The sequence below is a fragment of the Miniopterus schreibersii genome (assembly GCF_964146895.1).
Source record: "Miniopterus schreibersii genome assembly, chromosome: 8".
Lineage (NCBI taxonomy): Eukaryota > Metazoa > Chordata > Mammalia > Chiroptera > Miniopteridae > Miniopterus > Miniopterus schreibersii.
Window position 1 is genome coordinate 11,925,896 of NC_138109.1, and position 19,861 is coordinate 11,945,756.

Below are 19,861 nucleotides of genomic sequence, written 5' to 3' on the forward strand. Positions count from 1 at the left end.
ATGGCACAGAATCATCAACTAAGACCCCCGGCTCACTAACCTCTCCCCAGCTCTTCTGCGACAGTGTCCAACACGCCCACCGTTAGTGCCTCATTAGTGCTTTGGGATTGTGTCTTCAGAGATGACCAAGGCTCTCCTGGGGGGGGTGCACCATGCACTCTGAGAGACCCCCCCTCAGGCAAAGAGACACGGGGCAGGCTTATGTGGCTGGGGGGGGGGGAATAGATAGCAGTTGTAGCAGCAGGAACAGCCTAGACATGGGCCGAGCCTCAGGACTTACCTACCACTACTGGGTGCCTTCTCGCACTGAGCAACCCCGGCCCTGGGCAGTAGGAAGAGCCCCCCATTCTACAAGCCCCCCATCACGGGCAAACAGAGGCCACTGCCGTAAACTCCCCTGAATCCATGGACCTCAAGTCAAGCCGGTGGACTCCCCAGCGTATTTTTGTCTTTGCCTTAAGCAGAAAGCGTTGCTGCTAGGAGAGTCTTTGATTCTGTCCAGTATCAGGAAAAGCAGCATCCGACAGACCCAGGCGCGCGTCACAGCTCATCCCCGTCTTGTCTCTTCCACGGCCATCGAGGGAGGCAGGAGCTGATGCTTTAGACTCCACCGTTAAGACAGACACAGTGAGGTAATGGTCGGGTGATCAGTTTTATGAAATTAACTCTGAAATATCACCTGCCTTTCTCTGGGAAGCAGAACTTGGTCTTGGTTATCATAATTCACTTTGGAGAGAATGCGATGTGGCTCTTGGCTCTGTAAATCATCCCGTAGCCTTTGTGGGAACGCAAGCCTGTTCTGGTGTAGACCCCAGCATTTTTGGAAAGAGCAGTCTGCCCCAGGCCTGTGCGTGACTGTATCTACTAGAGTTAAATTCTCTTCCCACCATGAGGTCCACCCCCACTCCCGCTGGGGGCCTGGCTCTAACAGCATCAGACCAAAGGTTCCAGCCCAGGTTTTGCTACCAATCCTCCCATTGGGAATTTGGGCAAATCAACTGACCCCTCCTCCAGGTGTCAGTCTTCTCAACTATAAAATGGGTTCAATAAAACATACCCGGCCAACCTTTCAGCTTCGGGAATTTTTGAGAGAAGCAAATGAAAAAAATGAACTTAGGCCTCTATAAGGACAGCAGAGTGCTGCGCAAACAGAAAGGGGTTATTTATCTTACCTCTTCGATTGCCCGCACCCATCCCTTGGCTGAGAGGGACGTATGGGGGAGTTCCGTCCACTCCCTGGAATGGCCATTGTCTGGAGGAAGGGCTCATCCGTCCTGTTCCTTGGGTACCACTTTATGGTGGTGCTTAGCACACTTCTGCTCTGAGTGTCATTTATCATGGCGTGGTAATCAATTAGATTTGGGGGAGGGGGGAGGGGAAAAGACAAGTTCAAAATTATATTATTTGCAAAAATCCATTCTTTCCTCTCAGCATGCCTGCTCTATTGACTGCCTTCCTTTTCAATCAGCTCTTAGTCATTACACTATATTTCAAAAAAGAAAAAAGAAAACCACCCTCTTAATATAAAAGTGTCCATGAATATAAATGTGCCTCCAAGTTTCCTATGTTAATTTCTTTCTTTTTTTTTTTTTGGTCCCACATCTCAGATTTTTTCCCCCCACCTTCTCTTCCAGTCTCTCTCTACTTCTTTAAGATACTGCTCACACGAGCATCTCCTCCAGGAAGCCTTCTCTGCTCCAGGTACAACTGAGCTGCCCAAGGTTCCTTCCTCACCTTGCTCGCCTCCTCTGTGCCCTGCACATACCAGTCCTCGTGCTAGTTAGCTTTGCCACATCCTTTAGGGCTGGCCTTAGGTGTTGCTGCCTCCAGGCAGTCTTCCAGGACTTTGGCAGACTCATTTAGGGTTTATCCTCTGGGCTCTGGGAGCATACTGCTTGTCATTCTGTCCTGGGTCCTGAAGGCCGGAGCTGTGTCTTTCTTCACCCTGACCTCAGAACTATTGCAGGCCTGCCACGCAGGAATTCAATCTCAGTTCCTGTTTGTTTTCCATCTTCCTTCATTTTTCCTAGCACAGGCAAGTGCGCAGCCGGTTTGTGGAAGGAATCCCACAGGACCCTGAGATGCTGCGGGTCCTGCCCCCACATCTAGCCGTGTCTGGATCCTCCCTGGATCACCTTGCTCCAAACACAATGAGATTTCTGGGAGGTCCACGAACACCCTAAGGTTGTTCCAACCCCAGGGCCTTTGTATCTGTTGCTTCCTCTGTCTGAAGTCCTCATTCAGCATTTTACACAGCTGGGGCCTGCTCATCTTTCAAGTGACACTTTGCAATCTAAGCTAGGTCTCCAGTTATTGCCTGTCACGGCACTTTTTTATTTCTTCACAGAGGTCATCATAGTGAATGCATAATTATGTCATGCATTGTTCTGCACACTTGTCTTTTCTCCCATATCCCGCACTAGAATGTAAGCACCATGAGGGCAGAAACTCTCTTTGTCTATGGTCGAATCCCAAGGCCTGACACACAAAAATTTGCTCGATAAATACTTGTCAAGTGAATAAGTGGATGAGTTAAGGGGAGGGGCTCAAGTGTCCTGCCCCCCAGTTCCCGCCCAATTCAGAAGGACTGAAATCTCCAGCCCCACCCAAGCCCGGATCTCCCAGCAGAAGCTGGGGGTGAGGGTGGGGGTGCAGATTCCACAGTGGGAGTGGGACTTGAGAGAGAAAAAGTACAATTCTTTGGTTTATGGGAAAATTAAATATTGAACTGAGTAGTAACAGCAGCCAAGGGAAAAAAACCTGACAAAAAGCCCCCAAATGGAGCCGCCATCAGTGACAAGAGAGATAAACGCAGCGTCTGTGCTTATATGGGCTGCAACGAACGGGCCCTTTCATGCGGCAGCTGCTGAGCTGAGCCCACCGCCCCCTCCGACTTGAAAGCAGTGGGGAGCCTTGTGCTGATGCAATGGCGAGGGTGGGGAGCTGCAGTCCAGGTCATTGCCAGTGTGGGTGCCGCTGCCGGGACCCTCCCTGCCAGGTGGGGGCCTTTCTGAGCGGAGAGGGGTCACGGGGAGCCCTGGGGCTGCGGGCCTGATCCACCCACTGCCTCCCTCTCGGCGGGGAGCGGGCTGGAGGCCCCCCCCCCCCCCCCCCGCTCACCTGCCTGCCCCTCCCCGCCAGCTGCTGTGCTTTTGCAATGGTGAGAGATGAAATGAACAACCCCCCTGAGGCCCTGGCTGACTGCTGGGGGCGCAGGGCGGGTGCTGGAGGGGGGCAGCCGCTTAGGCAAAGCTGGCAGAGTGGGATTCTACGCAGGGCACTGCTGGAGACATAAAACCCTGCACACACACACACACACACACACACACACACACACACTTCAGGGGAGGCCAGGCCGCAGGTTCTGGGTTGGGTCTGGGTTGTGTTCTAGAGTCTATTTTGCAGACTATGCCTTGGGTCCCGGGGTTCTCAAAGTGTGGCCCCGACCTAGAGCAGCAGCCTTCCCTGGGAGCTTGTTAGCAATGCAAATTCTCCAGCCCCATTCCAGACCTGCTGAATTAGAAACCCGTGGGGTCCAGCCGCCTGGGCTGTAACAAGCGTTCCAGGAGGTTCTAAAGCAAGTTCAGTGTGGGAACCCCTACTTCGACGTCTGCAAGCTGCAGTCCACTCATCTCTGTATTAGGGAGAGCAAGCCTCGCTCCATGGTAGTGTTACGTGAACTAAGGACTTGGTCTATAGTAGGTGCTCAGGAAACATAGTGAAAATTATTACCGCAAGGCTCAGCGAGGGCGAATCTCAGTGTTCTTCTCCAGGCCTCAGCAGAGTGGGCACAGGTAGAGGGCTCCCCAACTCTCTGACTCTCTGCACTCATTGGTATAAAGCATTTCAAATACCCAAAGCGCCGCCCCCACAGTGGAGCAGCTTTCTGCCGGTGCCTCGACTGGCTGTTCGTCAATGTTCCCAGCCTCCTGGGTGGCTCCTAGGCTGCCAGTCCCATACGGACCCGCCCTGCGCCTGGGTTTCCTGGCTGGAGGCAGCCTGTCCGTGGCCACCACGTGGGGCTACCTCAACCCTTCCACGCCATTGTAGTTTATGTGACAATAGAGCCAATGTGTTCAGGCCCAGATAGGTGCCATTTTTGCAGAGATGAAATCTATGGGGTGTGACATGAATCCGTTTTAAATAGCAGCAAGCCTGGCTATTTGGGAGATGCTTTCAATGTATCCCAGAGGTATATATTACACACATGGGTGATTTTACCAGGTGCCGGACTTGTAGTTTCGTGAAAGAAGCCTCCGGAAGCCTGTAGAAGCCTGGGAAGGCCCTAGCAAGTAGAGAAACATGTTCTAGATCTGGCAAGCGGCAGTGGCACCCAGCTCAAGTTCTCCCTGCTCAAGTTCAAGTTCAGGGCTCTTCTACATACCTCCCCTCCCCGGACCCTGGACTTCTGTCCCTTGCAGCAGAACTTCGACCCCCTAAACACTGGGCTATGGTGTTCTGGGGCTCAGAACAGGACTTACCCCTGACCTTCCCTACCCAGGGCCTGGGCCACCTGGCCCCAGGTCACTGCCCTTCTGTTCACAAGCAGTGTGTCCCTTGGGCGGTTGCTAGCTTTCTGAGCCTCACCCACAGTGTGCCTGTCTCGTGTGGGGCACTTGTGAGGACTGAAGTCCCTGGCAGAGGCCACCCCTGCCAACCTTACAGCAGAGTTCCCAAGCCCTGCCCCCAGCTCAGAGCCTCCTTTTCAGCAGATTTCCCAGTGGGCTCTGCGGCCGGATTGTTTCCCGTCCTATCAGCATTTTAAGATTGATTTCCGAGTCAGAGGGCAAGTAAATCATTCTTGCTGCCTACTTCCCATAAAGCAATTTCCAGGGGAGCAGAGGAGGGAGCAGAGGGGAGGGGCCGTGGAGGAAGGGCTTTGGGGGAAGAGCGCTGTGCAGTGTTTTTCTCCCCAGCATTTTACAGTGAAAAATTTCCAACCTATAGGAGTTCAGATACTTGTACAATGGGCACCCTTGTACCCATCGTCCAGTTTCCATGATGAACATTTAAGTCTGCTTGCTTCGTTTGTCCTACATCTACTGGAGTGTCATTTTCAGGAACTGGGTGAGGCGGAGCCAAGCTTTATTCCCACTGGGATCCAACTCGTGGCCAGGGAGGAGGGGCTTGATTTGGGGGTGGGGTGTCCCAGAGATCCCACACACCTGGCCTCTTGCCCTGGCCCCATGTGCAGGGCCTTGGCCACCTATCTCATCTCTGACCGCTCTGTCCCCATCCCAGCCTCAGTTCTCTCATCTGCAAAATGGGGAACCGACAGTATCTGTCTCCCGGGGCTGTTGTGAGGATAGCTGAGCTCACACTTTTGTAGCTCTTTGCAGGAGGCCTGGTATATGGTAAGTCCATGTATCCATTGGCCATGAAATTGGTGAACAGTAACCTCCATCCCTGGTCCTGGGACAGTGGCTGACCTTTGCCTACATCACTCACTCTGGCTGCTGGCCTGGGAGCTCCTCATGCCAGGGACACTGGTTCATTCTGTTGACGGGACCCCAGCATAGGGTAGCATAGGGCAGATCTCAGCGAGTGTGTGCTGAGTTGATGTTTGCAGGGGTCCCTGGGGGGGAAGGGGTGGCATGGATTTGCTCAGTGAGTGCCCTCTGCACCCTGAGTCCGGGACCCACTGGCTCCCCAGGTACACAGTGGGCAGGATGGAGCTGAGGGGTGGAGAGATTACTTCACCACCCTCTCTGCTTACTGGTGGTCACTCTGGGGAGGGTTCCCTGGAACTGGACTAGAGGATTCCTAGTCTTCAGTTCTCAAGTCTTTTGCTCTGTGCAGGGAGGCCCAGAGGGTTCAAGGTTAGAGAGGAAGAAGACCTCCTGACCCGCTGTCAGCCAGTGGTGCTGGTCAGCAGAGGAGGGCCTAGCTCTCCCTTATGGGGAGCCTCAGGAGTTGGGGCTCTCTCTTCTGATGGGCCTGGGCAATCAGCTGGGAGGGTGCACCTTCCACCATAGTTGCTCAGGAAATACCCTCTCCACTCTTGCTCCTGCTCCCAAATCCCCAGGCCACTGCAGGGAGCTTTCAAGGCCCATCCCAGCTCCTGTGGCATCCCTGGACAGATGTCACTGGATTCAGGGCCCCACTGTGGCCTTGCCTTTCCTCCCACACTCACTCTCACACCAGCTGTCATAAGAATTAAACACAAGAATTAATCACCAAGAACTTAGCACCATGCCTGACACATAATAAGCATTTGATCGGAGCTAGCTTTATGTTATTAAGATTATTATGATTATTAAAGTTATCAAGATTATCACTCCTAGGGAGTGAGTGACGTAGTCCTGCCTCCTCATGTACAGATGGGGAAAGTGAGTCCAGGGGTGCAGGGCAAGCTGGCAGCAGAGACAGGACTGCTGACTCCTGGGCCAAGCCAACTTGGAGCCTGCTCTTGGTCTTAGTTTCCCCTTTTGTACATGAGGCTGTGGGATTCTTTGCTTCCCTCCTAGAGGGTCTATAGGCAGTGGGAACTGCCAGGGGTCAGCTCATTGTCTCCCATAGTTGCCCTGTCCCTGCGCCCCCAGCTCCTGACACAGCTCTGTTCACACCTATAACCTCAGCCTCATGCCTGCTCCTGAAATCTCTGGGCCCGAGGCGCCACAGTTTCAACAGCCACATATCACTTGTAATTAAGGGCCCTGTCCCAGGCAGGGGAAGCTTACCTTCTGCTGGAGACACTAAATCCAGCTCCCAGTGGTGGAGAGAACAAAGCACAGCACAGACTTAACACTTGTCAAGGTTTAACGAGGCACCTGCAGACCTGCTCTGGTGGGGCCCAGGAAATGGCCTGGAGGGCTGGGAAGGAGGTGGAGGGAGGTAATCTTAGAACAGGAGGCGAGTCCTGGTCAGTGAGGTGCAGCAGGTCCAGGGTGCTGGTGAGGGCCTTGGGGGGCTGCTGACAATTCCAGAGAGGGCCCTGGGCAATTCCGGTGAGCAGATGAATCTCTACAGCTTGGCTCAGGAGGGCATGCTGGGCAATTCCATGAGAGACTATGGACAGGCTCTTGAGCCAGGCAGTCTAAGTTTAAAAACCAGTTCTGCCACTCACTCGCTGTGTGACCTTGGGCAAGTTACTTAACCTCTCTGGGCCTCAGTTTTCTCATTTCTTAAAATGGTAATAATAGAAGTACATACCTCCTAGAGTTGTGAGGATTAAATGAATATATTTAAAATGCTTGGAGCAATGTTTGACGCCCTGTGACTGCAAAATTCACCACGAAAAATCGTATGTCTTGGCTGTTCCATGTTAAAAGAAATCTCTCAGTCCTTCCCCATAGCAGGCAGATAGAAGGTGCTGATAAATAGTGGTTGAATGCAGAACTTGTAAGTATGAGGAATGCACGAGCAAATGGTCTTCCTCAGAGAAGGGCTGGTCTGCTCTGAGGCCCCAGGGACAGTGCGTGCTGCCTGACTGAGCAGTCCCCTCCGTCCAGCCACTGTCATGAGTCAGAGAGGTTTCAAATCACACTCAATTCTCAGATGTGCTTCGGAAGCCTTGTCTGCACCCCCAGCTCAGGGCCTCAGATCCCCATGGAGGGAGAGTGGCAATCTTAGAACGTCAGGTTCAGACTCTAGGCTTCTCTTTATTAGCAGACTCAGTTTTCTTTTCTGTAAAATGGGGGTATTGATCTTGCTGACTCCCCAGATGGCTGGGAGGAATAGCCGATGGTGCAATACAAATAATCCCAGCTGTCTGTTGAGAGAGAGGAGTCCTGGTCTCTGGCTGAGGCCCACCTGACTGCCACATTGCCCCACACTTGGAGAGGGACGATGTCCCTCCCTCTTCCTGGAAGCCTTGTGCAGTGGGAGAATCAAGGGCTCTGGCTCCCAGCAGACCTGAGTTCAAATCCCAGCCTGCTCACCGCTGTGGGACGCCAGGCATGCTCCCTGACCTCTCTGCGTCGCCCATGGTTTGCCAGCTGTCAGTGAGGCAGCACAGGGAAGACTTGTGGGCCTGTTGCTGAGGACACAGCAGGCTGTGGTCAAGGGCATTCCTCCTTTCCAGGGCTCTGTTCAGAGAGGGAGGGATGGAGCATTCTAGAAGTCTGTCCAGGAGGTGGTTAGCAGGCTTGGGCCTTTGGGGCTGAAGCTGGGAAGTGACCGTCCTTGGTAGATGACCCAGTTAGCTCCGAAGTGTTCCTCCGAGCCCCCAACCCATCTGTCTGGTCCACTCTCTGAACTAGCTCTCAGCTGGTGACCTCAGCTAGCTGGGGGCCCATGGGCAGGCAGGCAGGCAGGCAGGCAGAGCAGGCAGCCTTCCTCCAGGTCCCTGGCCAGACCCAGGCACTCATCAGGGCTGTGTCCAGTCTCTGAAGATGCTCTTATGTTCATCTAGGAAGACCCAGGCCACTCTGGCCTCAGTCACTGGGCTGCAGCCCCCTCTGGCAGCCCAGCCCAGCCATCTGTCTCACGCCCCTTCTGCCCAGCTAGCTGCCCCATCGGGAGCTCTGGCTGGTGAGGGGGAGGCCCACAGAGGTCCCCAGCACTATAGCCCTGGCTGCTTCTACACCAACAGCCCGTTTTCAGTAGTCACCTCTGCTGAGTGAGATCACATGGTTTCACTGGCACCTTCTCAGGGGATTGTCTCATGCCAGGTCGTGCCATGTCCCCCACATCTGCTCTCATATTTTCAATTGGTCCCCAGGTTCTGTGGCTTCTGTCTGGAAACACCTGGCACGTTCCACCTCTACTGCCTGAGCCCTGGGCTAGCTCCTGTCTCTCTCCCCTTCCAACTGCCTGCGCCTCCCTCAGGACTTTCTCTACGCACCATCTCTTTTATGCCTCACAAGGGCTCTAAAAGCAGGAAACTTCATTGCCCCCAGTTTCCAGATGAGGAAACTGAGGCTTGGAGAGGAAAAGTCACAGCGAGATTGTGGAGGAGGTGGGGCTGTACTCAGGGCTGATCACCTCTACCAGAGCCCAGGGTGGGAGGCCGGAGCTGTCATCGCCTGGCTTAGAGATCTCCCACAGGCCAGACACCTCTTCCTGCAGTGCTCAACCCCTTCCTAGGCCCCACCATCACTTGCAGTGTGACAGTTAGGGCAGAATCTGTGAGAAGTAAGAACAACCACCCCTTTCGTGAGCTTGCTGAGAGCTGGGGACACAGGCCTTTACCTCTCATGCCCTAGCAGGGGAGGTGTTACTGTAACCCCCCCACTTAGCAAATAGAGAAACTGAGGCTCAAGGGGCTTAAACAACCTGCCAGTGTGCGCGATGGTTAGGCCCAGGGCTCTGCAGCCCACCTGCCTGGGTTTGAATCCTGATCCTGTCCTTACTGGACCTGCGCCCTCGGGCACATTTTTTACATCACTGTTTTCACACTTGTAAGTGGGGACGGTGGCAGCAGACGCCACCTTAGAGGGCTGTTATGACAATTAAATGTGTTGACAGGTGCAAAGCAGAACTGTGCCTGGTGTATAGTAAATGTGCAATAAACATTTGCCGCTTTTATTGCTAGTGGTTGCAAACTGAGTTTAAAATTCATGGCTGAACACAAGGTTCATACCCTTAACTGCTCCTCAGCTCTCTAAGGAAGGAGGCGCTGTTTCCAGTCAGCCGTCCTGGATGGAGGGATAATTCAAGTGGCGGCTGCAGCCCTGTCGTGTCCAGTGTGGAAGACCCGGGGTGCTTGTCAGCAGCCAGAGTGGGTGGGAAGGAGGAGTGGGGAGGGGAGAGGGCTTGACGGTCGGCCTGCCCAGACTGTTGCTTGGGGGACAAGAGTGCCCAGGCCTGGTCCTCAGGATCTGGGGGGCTTCTGGGGTGGGGAGTGGAGTGGCATCCTCTGCCTCTCAGTGCCCTGGGCTCCTCTAGGCTCTGGCCTGGATCCCAACCCACCCACACCTCCTCCTGACAGCAACATGTGCTCTGGAACCTGTGGCCACTACAGTCGCCTGGGGCCAGTTCATGTAATTAGCTTGAGCCCAGCAGGAGGCTCATGTGCTCAGGCTCCAAGACAGGGGAAGGAGCTGATCATTTCCTACCCAGCAGGTGTCCTGGGCTTGAAGAGGGCTGCCGGTGGCTCTCAATCTTGCCTCCCAGCTACCCTGCTTGCAGACCCCCAGGGATTCTCATTCAAGCAGCCTCCCTCCAGGGACCCAACCTGCCCCCTGGATGGCCACATACACCTACAACTGCTGGTTCTGACATCCCTCACAGCTGTCCTGTGCTCAGGCAGGCTCCTTGAAGGGGGGGGTCCTGCAAACCGAAGCCCCCTTTCCCAATGGCATACTTTGGAGACTCAGAGTTGTGTCACTTCTGTTTTGCTCAGGCCTGTGGGAGCATCAGCAGGCCTTGGAGGGGCACAGGGTCTACCCCCAGCCCTCGGATCTCCCCATCCCCCAAGGAGCCATAGACATCTCTCCTTCCCCAGTCAAGGGAGGTCTTCGACCCTCCAATTATTGGTTCTGGAAATGTGCTCCTTTTTTTAGAGAGGAGCACTGGGCTGGGAGTCCAGCGAATCAAGTTCAAGAATCTGGCCAGTGTGGCTCAGTTGGTTGAACACTGTCCCATGAACCATGAGGTCACTGGTTTGATTCCAGGTCAGGGCACAGATCCGAGGTTGTGGGCTTGATCCCCAGTAGGGGGCATGCAGGAGACAGCTGATAGATGCTTCATCAATGATTCTCTCCCTCTTCCTTCCTCTCTTTCTCTAAATTCATTTTTAAAAACCAGAATCTGGTCTTAGAAAGCAGAGCTCCTGGTCTCTGGCAATCCTAGTTCTGGCCTGGTCTCATGGAAGTGGCCTATCACCTGCGGCACGCTTACAGTCTCCTTCCCCCTGGGAGCACTCACCAGGCCCAGGCTGAGGCTCTTGTAATGGGAAAGCTGGAAGGAGTGGCCCCAGGAGGACTTGCTGGGAACTTCTTGTGCACAGACACAAGCAGGGAAGCTCCAGAGCCAGACTGGAGGTGGCCAGATGGCTTTAGAAAGAACCAGAAGTGCATACGGATGGACATATAGATCCAGGGAATAGAACAGAGAGTCTAGAAATAAACCCTCACATTCACAGTCAATTGCATCTCAGCAAGGATGCCAAGACAATTCAACGGGGAAAGAAGGGTCTGTTCAAAAAATGGGGCCGGGACGACTGAATATCCACATGCAAATCATGGAGGCAGACTCCTCTTTCACACCATGCACAAAAACCAACTCAAAATAGGCCACAAACCTAAATGTGAGAGTAAAAAGCACAAACACTGTTAGAAGAAAACATAGGAATAAATCACCTTGGGTCAGGCAAAAGCTCCTTCAATAGAAAATCAAATGCACAGGCAATGAAAGAAAAGAACGCATACGCTGGACTTCATCAAAATGAAACCCTTTTCCCTTAAAGAACACCGTCAAGAAAGTGAAATGATAACTCGAGATGGGGTAAAACATATGCAAATTATATATCTGACGAGGCCCTTATATCTGGAATAAAAACTCTTACGACTTAATGATAAAAAGACAAATAACTGAACTGAAAATGAGCAAAGGCTCTGAAGATCTTTCTCCAAAGCAGATATCCAAATGGCCAGTAAACACATGAAAAGATGCTCGGCATCATTAGCCATCAGGGAAACGCAAATCAAAATACTACTTTACAAGAAAATTAAAAATAGACGTTGACACTAAAACTTGAACATGAAGGCTCATTGTACAATTACTCACAATAGGCCCACAGTGGAAACAGCCTGAGTGCCCATTGGTTGGTGAGTGGATAAATTAAAGGTCGTCTGTCACACGTAGAATATCATTCGGCCATGGGAAGGAATGAAGCGTGATACACGCTCCAGTATGGATAAACCTTGGGGACATTGCACTAAATGCAGGAAGTCACGAAAGGGCACGTATTGTATAATCCAAATTGTATAATTGACGTGAAATGTCCAGGCAAATCCATAGAGGCAGAAAGTAGGTTAGTGTTTGCCTAAGACTGGGGGAGGGGGTCTGGGCTGCGGGGCGATGGCTGATGGGCACAGGGTTTCTTTTGGGGTAAAGAAAATGGTCTAAAAGCGGCTGCACAATGCTGTGAATATGTGAATATGCTAAAAGTCACTGAATTGTGCACTCTAAGTGATTGCGTAATATCTCAAAAAAACCAAAAAAAGAGGAAAAAAACCACAGGGGAAAAAGCACCAGTTGTGCTTTTCCCCTGGCCCCAGGTTTGAAAAGCATATGGGGTGGTTTGGTGCCTTTTCAGCCTCAGGTTCCAAAACTCTACCTTCATCTGCCAACCTCACTTGGACGCCTGCAGAAGAGAGACAGGGATCTCGAGATGGGACATTTATCAATGCTGATTGATACTGTGGCTTCTGGTGGGGCAGAGTGGTGAAGTGTGTAAAAGGCATCGCCCCTGCTCTGCCGCTAGCTGGCCGGGCGGCCTAGGCAAGTGGTAGAACCTCTGGGTTTCTTCATCTGTCAGAGGGGAAATATTAGTACCCACCTAATAGAGCTGCCGCAATGGTTCATTAAGTTAACTTATGAGGAGCTTAGCACAGTGCCTGGCATATTAGTAAATGCTCAGTGAAGGGTGACCCCTGTGGCTGGGAGCAGAGCGCGTCCCATTCAGAGTCAGACGGCGAATCCTGCTCGGCTACCTCCTAGCCCAGTTACTGTTGTTAGTTGAATTGTTTCCCCCCAAAAAGATATGTTGAAATCCTGGCCCCTAGTGCCTGTCAATGTGACCTGGCTTGGAAATAGGGTCTTGGCAGATGTAACCAAGCTAAGAGGGGCCTATTCTAATAAATGTTAACGGAAAAGACATTCTGATATCGTCTTTACTGGAAAGGAAGCTCAGTACCAGACTGTCCATGTCACAAGCAGAAATTGACCTGGATTTGGACTCAGGTCTGCTGGACTCCAAGTCCAGTGCTCTTTCCAGAGGGTATGAGTAGTGAGGAGCCCTGGGTAGCAGAGGATGGGAGAGGCACCCATGGGAGCTGGGGCACAGAAATGGAGAGATGCTTATTGCCCTCCCAGATGCCTACAGGCCCCCAGAGGAAAAAAGACCCCCACCCGACTGTCTGAGTTTCAGAGAGCCAACTGCTCCGAGTGAGGCCCCAGTCTTACCGAGGGAGGTGAGCACCCCTCTCTCCCACTCTGCACTGCCCCACCCCCATTGCTTCCTGACATCTGAGTTACTAACAGTCTTTGTGTCAAAAGTAGGGACGTTTCCCTTGGAGTTCAGAGTTGCTGTTTGGAGCACCAGCTCTGACCTTGGGCAGACCTGGTGGGACCCTCAGCTTTGCCACTCACGTGGGTGAGCCCCTTAAACTCTCAGAGGCCCTGTTCCCTCATCTGTAAAATGGGGATGACATGCCTGCCTCGGAGGGCTTTCGTGAAGGCCACGTGATTAACTGTGGGTTGACATTCAGCAGCCAGTGCTGGGCACACAGACCATGGTTGACAGAATGGGGCCTCGATTCTCAGCTGTGGATTGGAAGAGCCCTCGGTGGTGGCAGCTCTGTATGGCGAGGGTGGCAGAGGAACTCCATGCTTCTGTCTTCTGGTGGCACCGGAAGAGCAGCGTCTTGGCTCGGACAGGGTGGGGGGTCTGGGCCTCACCGCATTTAATTGATTGTAACATCGCACCCTTAGCGTGCTCTCCCGCATTCCCTGCACCCCCAAGAAGAGCCTTGGCAATGCTTCTGAGGCTGTGTGTAATGCATTCCCGGGGCCCAGCATGCAACTTTGAAATTGGCTTACAATTTATCTGCAGCTCGGATAAAAACATTTTAATGACTGCGTGCGGCACGAACCCTTGGTGTCACCCACGGGGCTCCCAAATGTCTTTTCCCACCACATAGCGGGGATGTTATAGGCGTGAAATTACAGCCACTCTCGCATTTTGATCTCTACCCAGAGGCCTCTGGAAGCAGCGCATTAGAATGCGCTGGATGCAAACTTGGCAATGGCAGACCGGGACGCCCCACTCCCCAGCGGAGCTGCTCTGTGCTTTTGACGCACGTGGGGCCCTGGGCTGTGCCGGCTCCCCGCTCCCCTCTCCCCACTGTCCTGGGGGGCTTCCCTTTGACCTCCAAATTGGACAGGGGCTATATTACACTGCTGTTGGTTGCCGTGGTCCTTAGGATCCCATGTGGCACACAGGACACCCCAGCTTTGGATGACCTCCACTCACTAGGAGGAAGGGTCTTTGTGTGCGTGTGAGACAAGAGAGAGGGTCTATGCAGAGTCACAGACAGGCCAAAACAATGAATAGATTATAATTTTTTGAAACTGGCCTTGACATATATTTAAAGGAGAGAGTCATGGAGGTGGGGGGCAGGGGGGCACAATTTTTAACCTTTCTAATTGTGCCTGATTTTTAGCTGACATGATTATTATTTGCTGGTACTATAAGAGATACTGTTTATTGAGCCTTGGGAATGGGCCTGAGCTCAGAGCACTCTGCTCTGTGGATTATCTCCTTTAACCCTCTCAGCCTTGGCCAAGTCGCTTCGTTCTCTGAGCCCAGGTCTGCGCAATGGGCACAGTACCGTTCCTGCCTCACAGCTGACGTGGCCACTGGGTGACAGGAGATCCTATGCGGAAACCTCTTCACACTGCACCCCGCTGTCCCTCCCAGCCCCCCCTCCCCATTCCAGACCTTGCCGAGCCACGAAGCCATGCCACCTCCTGCCCGGCCCGGCCCCCAGGAGGCCAGAGCGCACCGCATGCTGCCGCTGTGGGAATCAACATCCTCCTGGAGGTCTGGCCTTTGGAGGATTTCAATTTCCCCAGAAGCAGCGGCTTTCATCGGGGCCTTTATGCTTTCATTGATTGCCCGAGTACTGCGAGCTTTGTTTCCCTGATAAATATCATTTGATAAGAAAATCGGAGAACACTGGAGCCCCGAGTTGAGACCAAGTCCCTAGAGTTCTTGAGGCAGAATCTGAGCGTGTTCCTGGCAAGAACATCAGTGCCCCTGTTTTTACAAATGGGGAAACCGAGGGTGGGGTGCGGGACACAGGCAGCCAGAGACAAGCCTGAGCATTAGCATCCCCACTTTGCATATGTAGAAATGGAGGCACAGAGCCAGTGCCTGAACCCAGGAGCCCCGACATCCAGCCCAGTGTGCTTTCTACCTCATCACTTAATGCCCACCATCTCAGCCAAGGCCTTGGAGGGTTTCGGGAGAAGACATGTGGCCAGGCCAGAATCCTTCTTTCTGCAGCAGGTGTGTGTCCCCACTGAGACGATGTCTCAGACCCCTCAGGGAGGCTCCTGGATTGTCCTCCCCCCACAGAGCACCCATCCCACTGCACTTTCCCCATAGGTATTCCCATGGACGTGGCTCCTGGCTTCAGCTTGGGGAAGGTGCCCTCATAGCTGCTCCCACAGTGCCCTGGGCCTCCCTCCCTGTGCCCTCACTGGGTCACAGAGCCTGGGGCTGCATGGTCCATGAATGATCCATTAGGCCTGCATCCTACCCCCATCTCACAGACGGGAAAACTGAGGCCCAGAGACAGCGTCAGCCTGCTGCCCGTGGGCAGCTCTGATCACTCCTCCCATTCCTCATTTGTTCCTTCAACCTGTCAGAGCCCCTCCAAAGCGCCTGGTCCCTGAGGACCCAGGGGTGAGGTACAGCTCTGTCTTCACAGGTGGGACTCAGTGCTGGTAGAAGAATGGGGTCCTGAGAGGAAATCCTTGGTGGTGAGGACACATTGGTCACACCTCAAGGGCAAGGGAGGGAAAGGAGAGGGTCTGCTGCCAGCACAACAGGCGTTTTGGCAGGTGGTGCCCAGGACAGCGCCTCTGTGCACGTGTGCGCGTGCACACACGCACCCACACACATGCACCCACACACATGCACACACACACAGCTCCTCACCGTGATGCTGGGGCCGGGGCCCTGCACTCACCCATAACGTTGAGGAAGATGTTGCCCGATGCCAGGACCACCTTCTCTCTCGTGGCTCGGTCGTAGATGCCCACGTGGCACTCGTAGGGACCATTGTCCGAGACGCGGACCTCGGGCAGCCTGGGGGAGGCAGAGGAGCAGAATGAGGGCTCCTGAGTCAACCACATGCACCTGCCGTGCTGAGAGAAGCAACACTTACGGACACCGACTACGCTGGGCCCTGTGCTCAGTGTTTCCGAGGGCGAAGGTATGGGCTGTGTGTCCAGCAGAAGTTAAACCTAGGCTCCTTTCAGCTTCGTGAACTGGGGTGGCGATGGTGCCCACCCCCAAGGGGCCCTGGGGATGACATGGGCCCAGAGGCACCTGGCGTGTGGCACAGGCTCAGAACTGTCACCCGGAGCATCCCCTCCGCGGCAGCCCTCCATGTATGGATCGTCATTACCAAATGAGGAGGCTCCAAAGGGGACAAAGTTGCCCTCCCCTCATATGGCCAATAAGAGCCAGATGGCAACGGGAATGCTGCCTTACTGTCACTTTATGCCCAGCCCCCTTTGCTCACTCCTGCAGGGAAGAGCCCTGACGTGGTGTCAGGGAGCCAAGTTCAAGTTCTGTCCCTGCTGTTGGTACACCGTATGAGTAACACCGTCTCTCTCGCTGAGCCTCTGTTTTCTTAACTAAAATATGGGGCTAATGCTTCCCAGACACTGCCGCGGCCAGACCTCTGTAGGCATGAAAGTGGCATTAAATAGATGAGGCACTGTCACCTGTTGTCCCTTCCTCCTGTGATGTCCCGAGAGCCTAACCTGGAGTTAGAGGCCACGTGGCCGCTGCCTCAGGACATCTGTGTGGTTTCCAGCACATTCCAATCTTATCCGGCTCTAATCACGCAGCCAAAGGGGAGCCTATTCTGGCCACACTTAGAAACGGGGTCACTGTGTTTGGTCTTAGAGGCTCTCACGCTGCAGCAGGGAACTGGGGAGATGCTCCAGTGCTCTACCCACCACACTGGCCCCCAGTCCTATCGGAGAGACCCCCTGGGGAAGGAGGGGGCGGTGGGTAAGAGCGCAGGCTCTGGGTGCGTGTCCCGGGCCTGCCCTCCCGAGACGGGAGGCTCCTCGGCCCGTTCTTCCTTCCCAGCCCTCGTGGGCACGTTTTCCACGGTCCCCGGCTGCGCCTCTCCCTCCCATCTGTTTCTGCTGAGCAATCTAACCTCAGATTTACGCCTTCCTTCTCTTGTTTCAGCTGTGCCCCCGTTTTTGTCTTCCAGCTCCATTTCCTATGATTCACTATCCCCCCCTCCCCCCCGCCACCCCCACACCTGGGCCCCCAGCCTGCGTTTTCATCTCGTTGCCTCATTGAGCGGAGCCAGCCCCTCTGAAACTCCCCTTCCTTCCCACGCCGCACGCATTAGCATAAACAAATACCTTCATTTACATAGAACATACAGAGGTTGACATCTGCTCCGCCGACTGTCATGAAAGACTTCAAGAACGGGGAGCTTTTCGTCAGGGAAACTTTTCGGGAAGACGCTCCCTCCCTCTCCCTCTGGGCTGGGGCTCTGGGAAGAGCAGTGACAGTGCGAACAGCAGGGAACCATCTCCCCTCAGGGAGTATTTTCTTTGTTTGTAACTCAGCTAGACTAAAAAAAAAATAGCCTCCCGACTGGGCACTGTTGACAAGGACGGTCACCTCAAGCGACATGTTTAGGCAACATTCATAGGTGTCAGTTATAGAGGCTACCTGCTTAAGTGACTTGTGTAGGTGACAGCTGTGCAGGTGACATGCTCCAGTGCCTGCTCTGTACAGAAGCAGGCTCAGGGGACATGTGTAGCTGGAAGCTACCCAGGTGATGTAATAAGATCATAATGACAGGGCTGACACTCAGGTGGAAATGTTCAGGTATCCGCCACATAGGTGATGCACGCAGATGCGTTTATGTGATAGCAACATAGGGGACATGTTTAGGCAATTGCTACGCTGATGACATGCTCAGGTGACAGTAACATAAGCAATATGTTTGGGTGACACATATAGGTGACACATCACAGATGGTACAGAAGACAGCTCAGGGAACACCTGGATTTGTGCTCTACGAAGAAGGCAGCATCTCAGGACTATTTCTCCCACCTCAGATGTTCCCTCTCCCGGCTTCCCTAGCTCCGCAAATGGTCCAAGTCTCACTCCTGGGCACCTTCCTTCATATCTCCCACTTCTCTACTCCCCAGATACAGCCAGTGACCACATCCTGTCTAGGGGTGGAGTCTCGTTCCCACGCTTGGCCCTGTCACTTGCTTTGATCAACAGTATGTGGTGAAAATCACGGTGTGAAAATTCCAAGCCTAAGTCTCGAAAGAACAAATCCCACCACTTTCTCCGGAGAACAAGCCTCTGACGGAAGACGACAGCACATGCAGAGAGGCCTCAGCTCTTCCAGCTGAGGCCACACTCAGGAATAACACCTGCTTGCTGCTTTAAACCATCCAGGTTTGGGATGGCTTGTTATGCGGCAATAGCTAACCGATACAGCAGATCCTCTCACACCTCTCCTTAGTCTAAACTGTAACTTCATCACATATGTTGTGACTCTTGAATATTCCCCTCCCCAGGCCACGCTCAGGAAGCTCCACGAAGGCAGGGTCTGCACCCGTCTGGTCCACCAGTGTGCCTGGGCCTCCCAGTGCTCACAATCACGGTAGTTCCTGGATCAATATTTATTAAATGGGTGGGTGGCGGCTACAGCGTGAGCATGGAGAACCCTGTCTCTCCCTGTGCTGAAAACCGGGTGCAGCCCCTCCCCACCCAAGGCCCATTAGAATATCTTCAGATCCAGCAGCTTCCAAGTCGCAGCTTTGGTCTGGGCCGGTCTGCCTCTCCTCTGAGCCCGTGCCTTCAGTGGATTCTAAAGTGGATTAAACGGCCCAGAGACCCCCTCTCCCCAGACTTGAGTGGCATTGATCTGCATGCAGAATAGAAGGCCTTCGCAGATAGCGGGGCCCCGAGGGGCTGGGGTGAGGAGACCGACTCTCATCAGCAATGGGCTGCGATCAATAAACTATTAATAACTGCAAAGGTTTCTGGCAAGATCAGTGTAATGCAGTTTAGTGGCTGGAGTTTACCAACACTGACAGCGGCTCTGAAGGGCGAGTAATTGTGTTTTTGAAAAGCTAGGCACAGAGATAGTGGGGCCCCATTGGCTGTACGGTGGTCCCCGTGAGTCCATGCAAGGGCTGGTCACTGGGGCTTCTGCCAGGCCTGGGGTCAGGACTGTGGGCTGCCCACCTTCAGCATAAGTATTAATGCCTACTGGGTGCCCTGCCCCATACTGAGCCTGGTGGAGGTGGACAGATACCAAGGATTTGATTCCTGCCTCCACGCCTTTGCCCAGGCTCTTACCTCTGCTTGGACCACTCTTCCTTTTTTGTCCACATGGCATTCCTCTGGCCATCTTTCAAAGCCTACCTGTGAGCCCATGCCACCAGACCATTGAGAAGATTATATGAGATAATTCAAGGACTTAGCTCAGAGCCGATGTGGCACGAGAGACCAGTGGACTAGAATCAGTAGATACATAGCAGTCTACAGGCTCTACACTCAGATGCTGCCTCCGCCAGGCAGGCCGCCCAGATTGCCCACTCCTGAGCAAACAGGGTTCCTCTCCACCTCCCCGGGGCTGCATTTGTCTGGGCCCTCCTACCTGTCTGTATCAAGTTATATTGTTACCTGTCTTTTCTCCCAGGGATGCATATGAGCTCCCTGTCGGTAAGACTGGTCAGGCGGTTGGCGCTCAGGAATATCCACTGTGTGAATGAGGAAACAGCCTAAGCCTGGTTTCTCTGAGCTTCCGTTTCTCCATCTGATAAATGGGTGTGATAACACCCACCTTGTGCGGGATGACAGCTTTTGGGGGCGTGCTGATATTTATAAAGATTTATATAATAAGAGGCTTTGTACTAAGCATGTTACCCTATCCCACTGGATCCTTGCTACTACCCTATTATA

The 19,861-nt window shown here is 53.4% G+C and overlaps 1 protein-coding gene across 1 annotated transcript in view; it reads right to left on the reverse strand.

Moving 5' to 3' along the window:
* Positions 1–19,861, reverse strand: part of IGSF21 (immunoglobin superfamily member 21) — a 197,355-nt gene that overhangs the window by 12,712 nt on the left and 164,782 nt on the right. Inside the window, exon 4 of the mRNA XM_081144302.1 lies at positions 15,864–15,982. Coding sequence (XP_081000428.1) covers positions 15,864–15,982 — 119 coding nt within the window. The remainder of the gene's footprint in view (positions 1–15,863; positions 15,983–19,861) is intronic.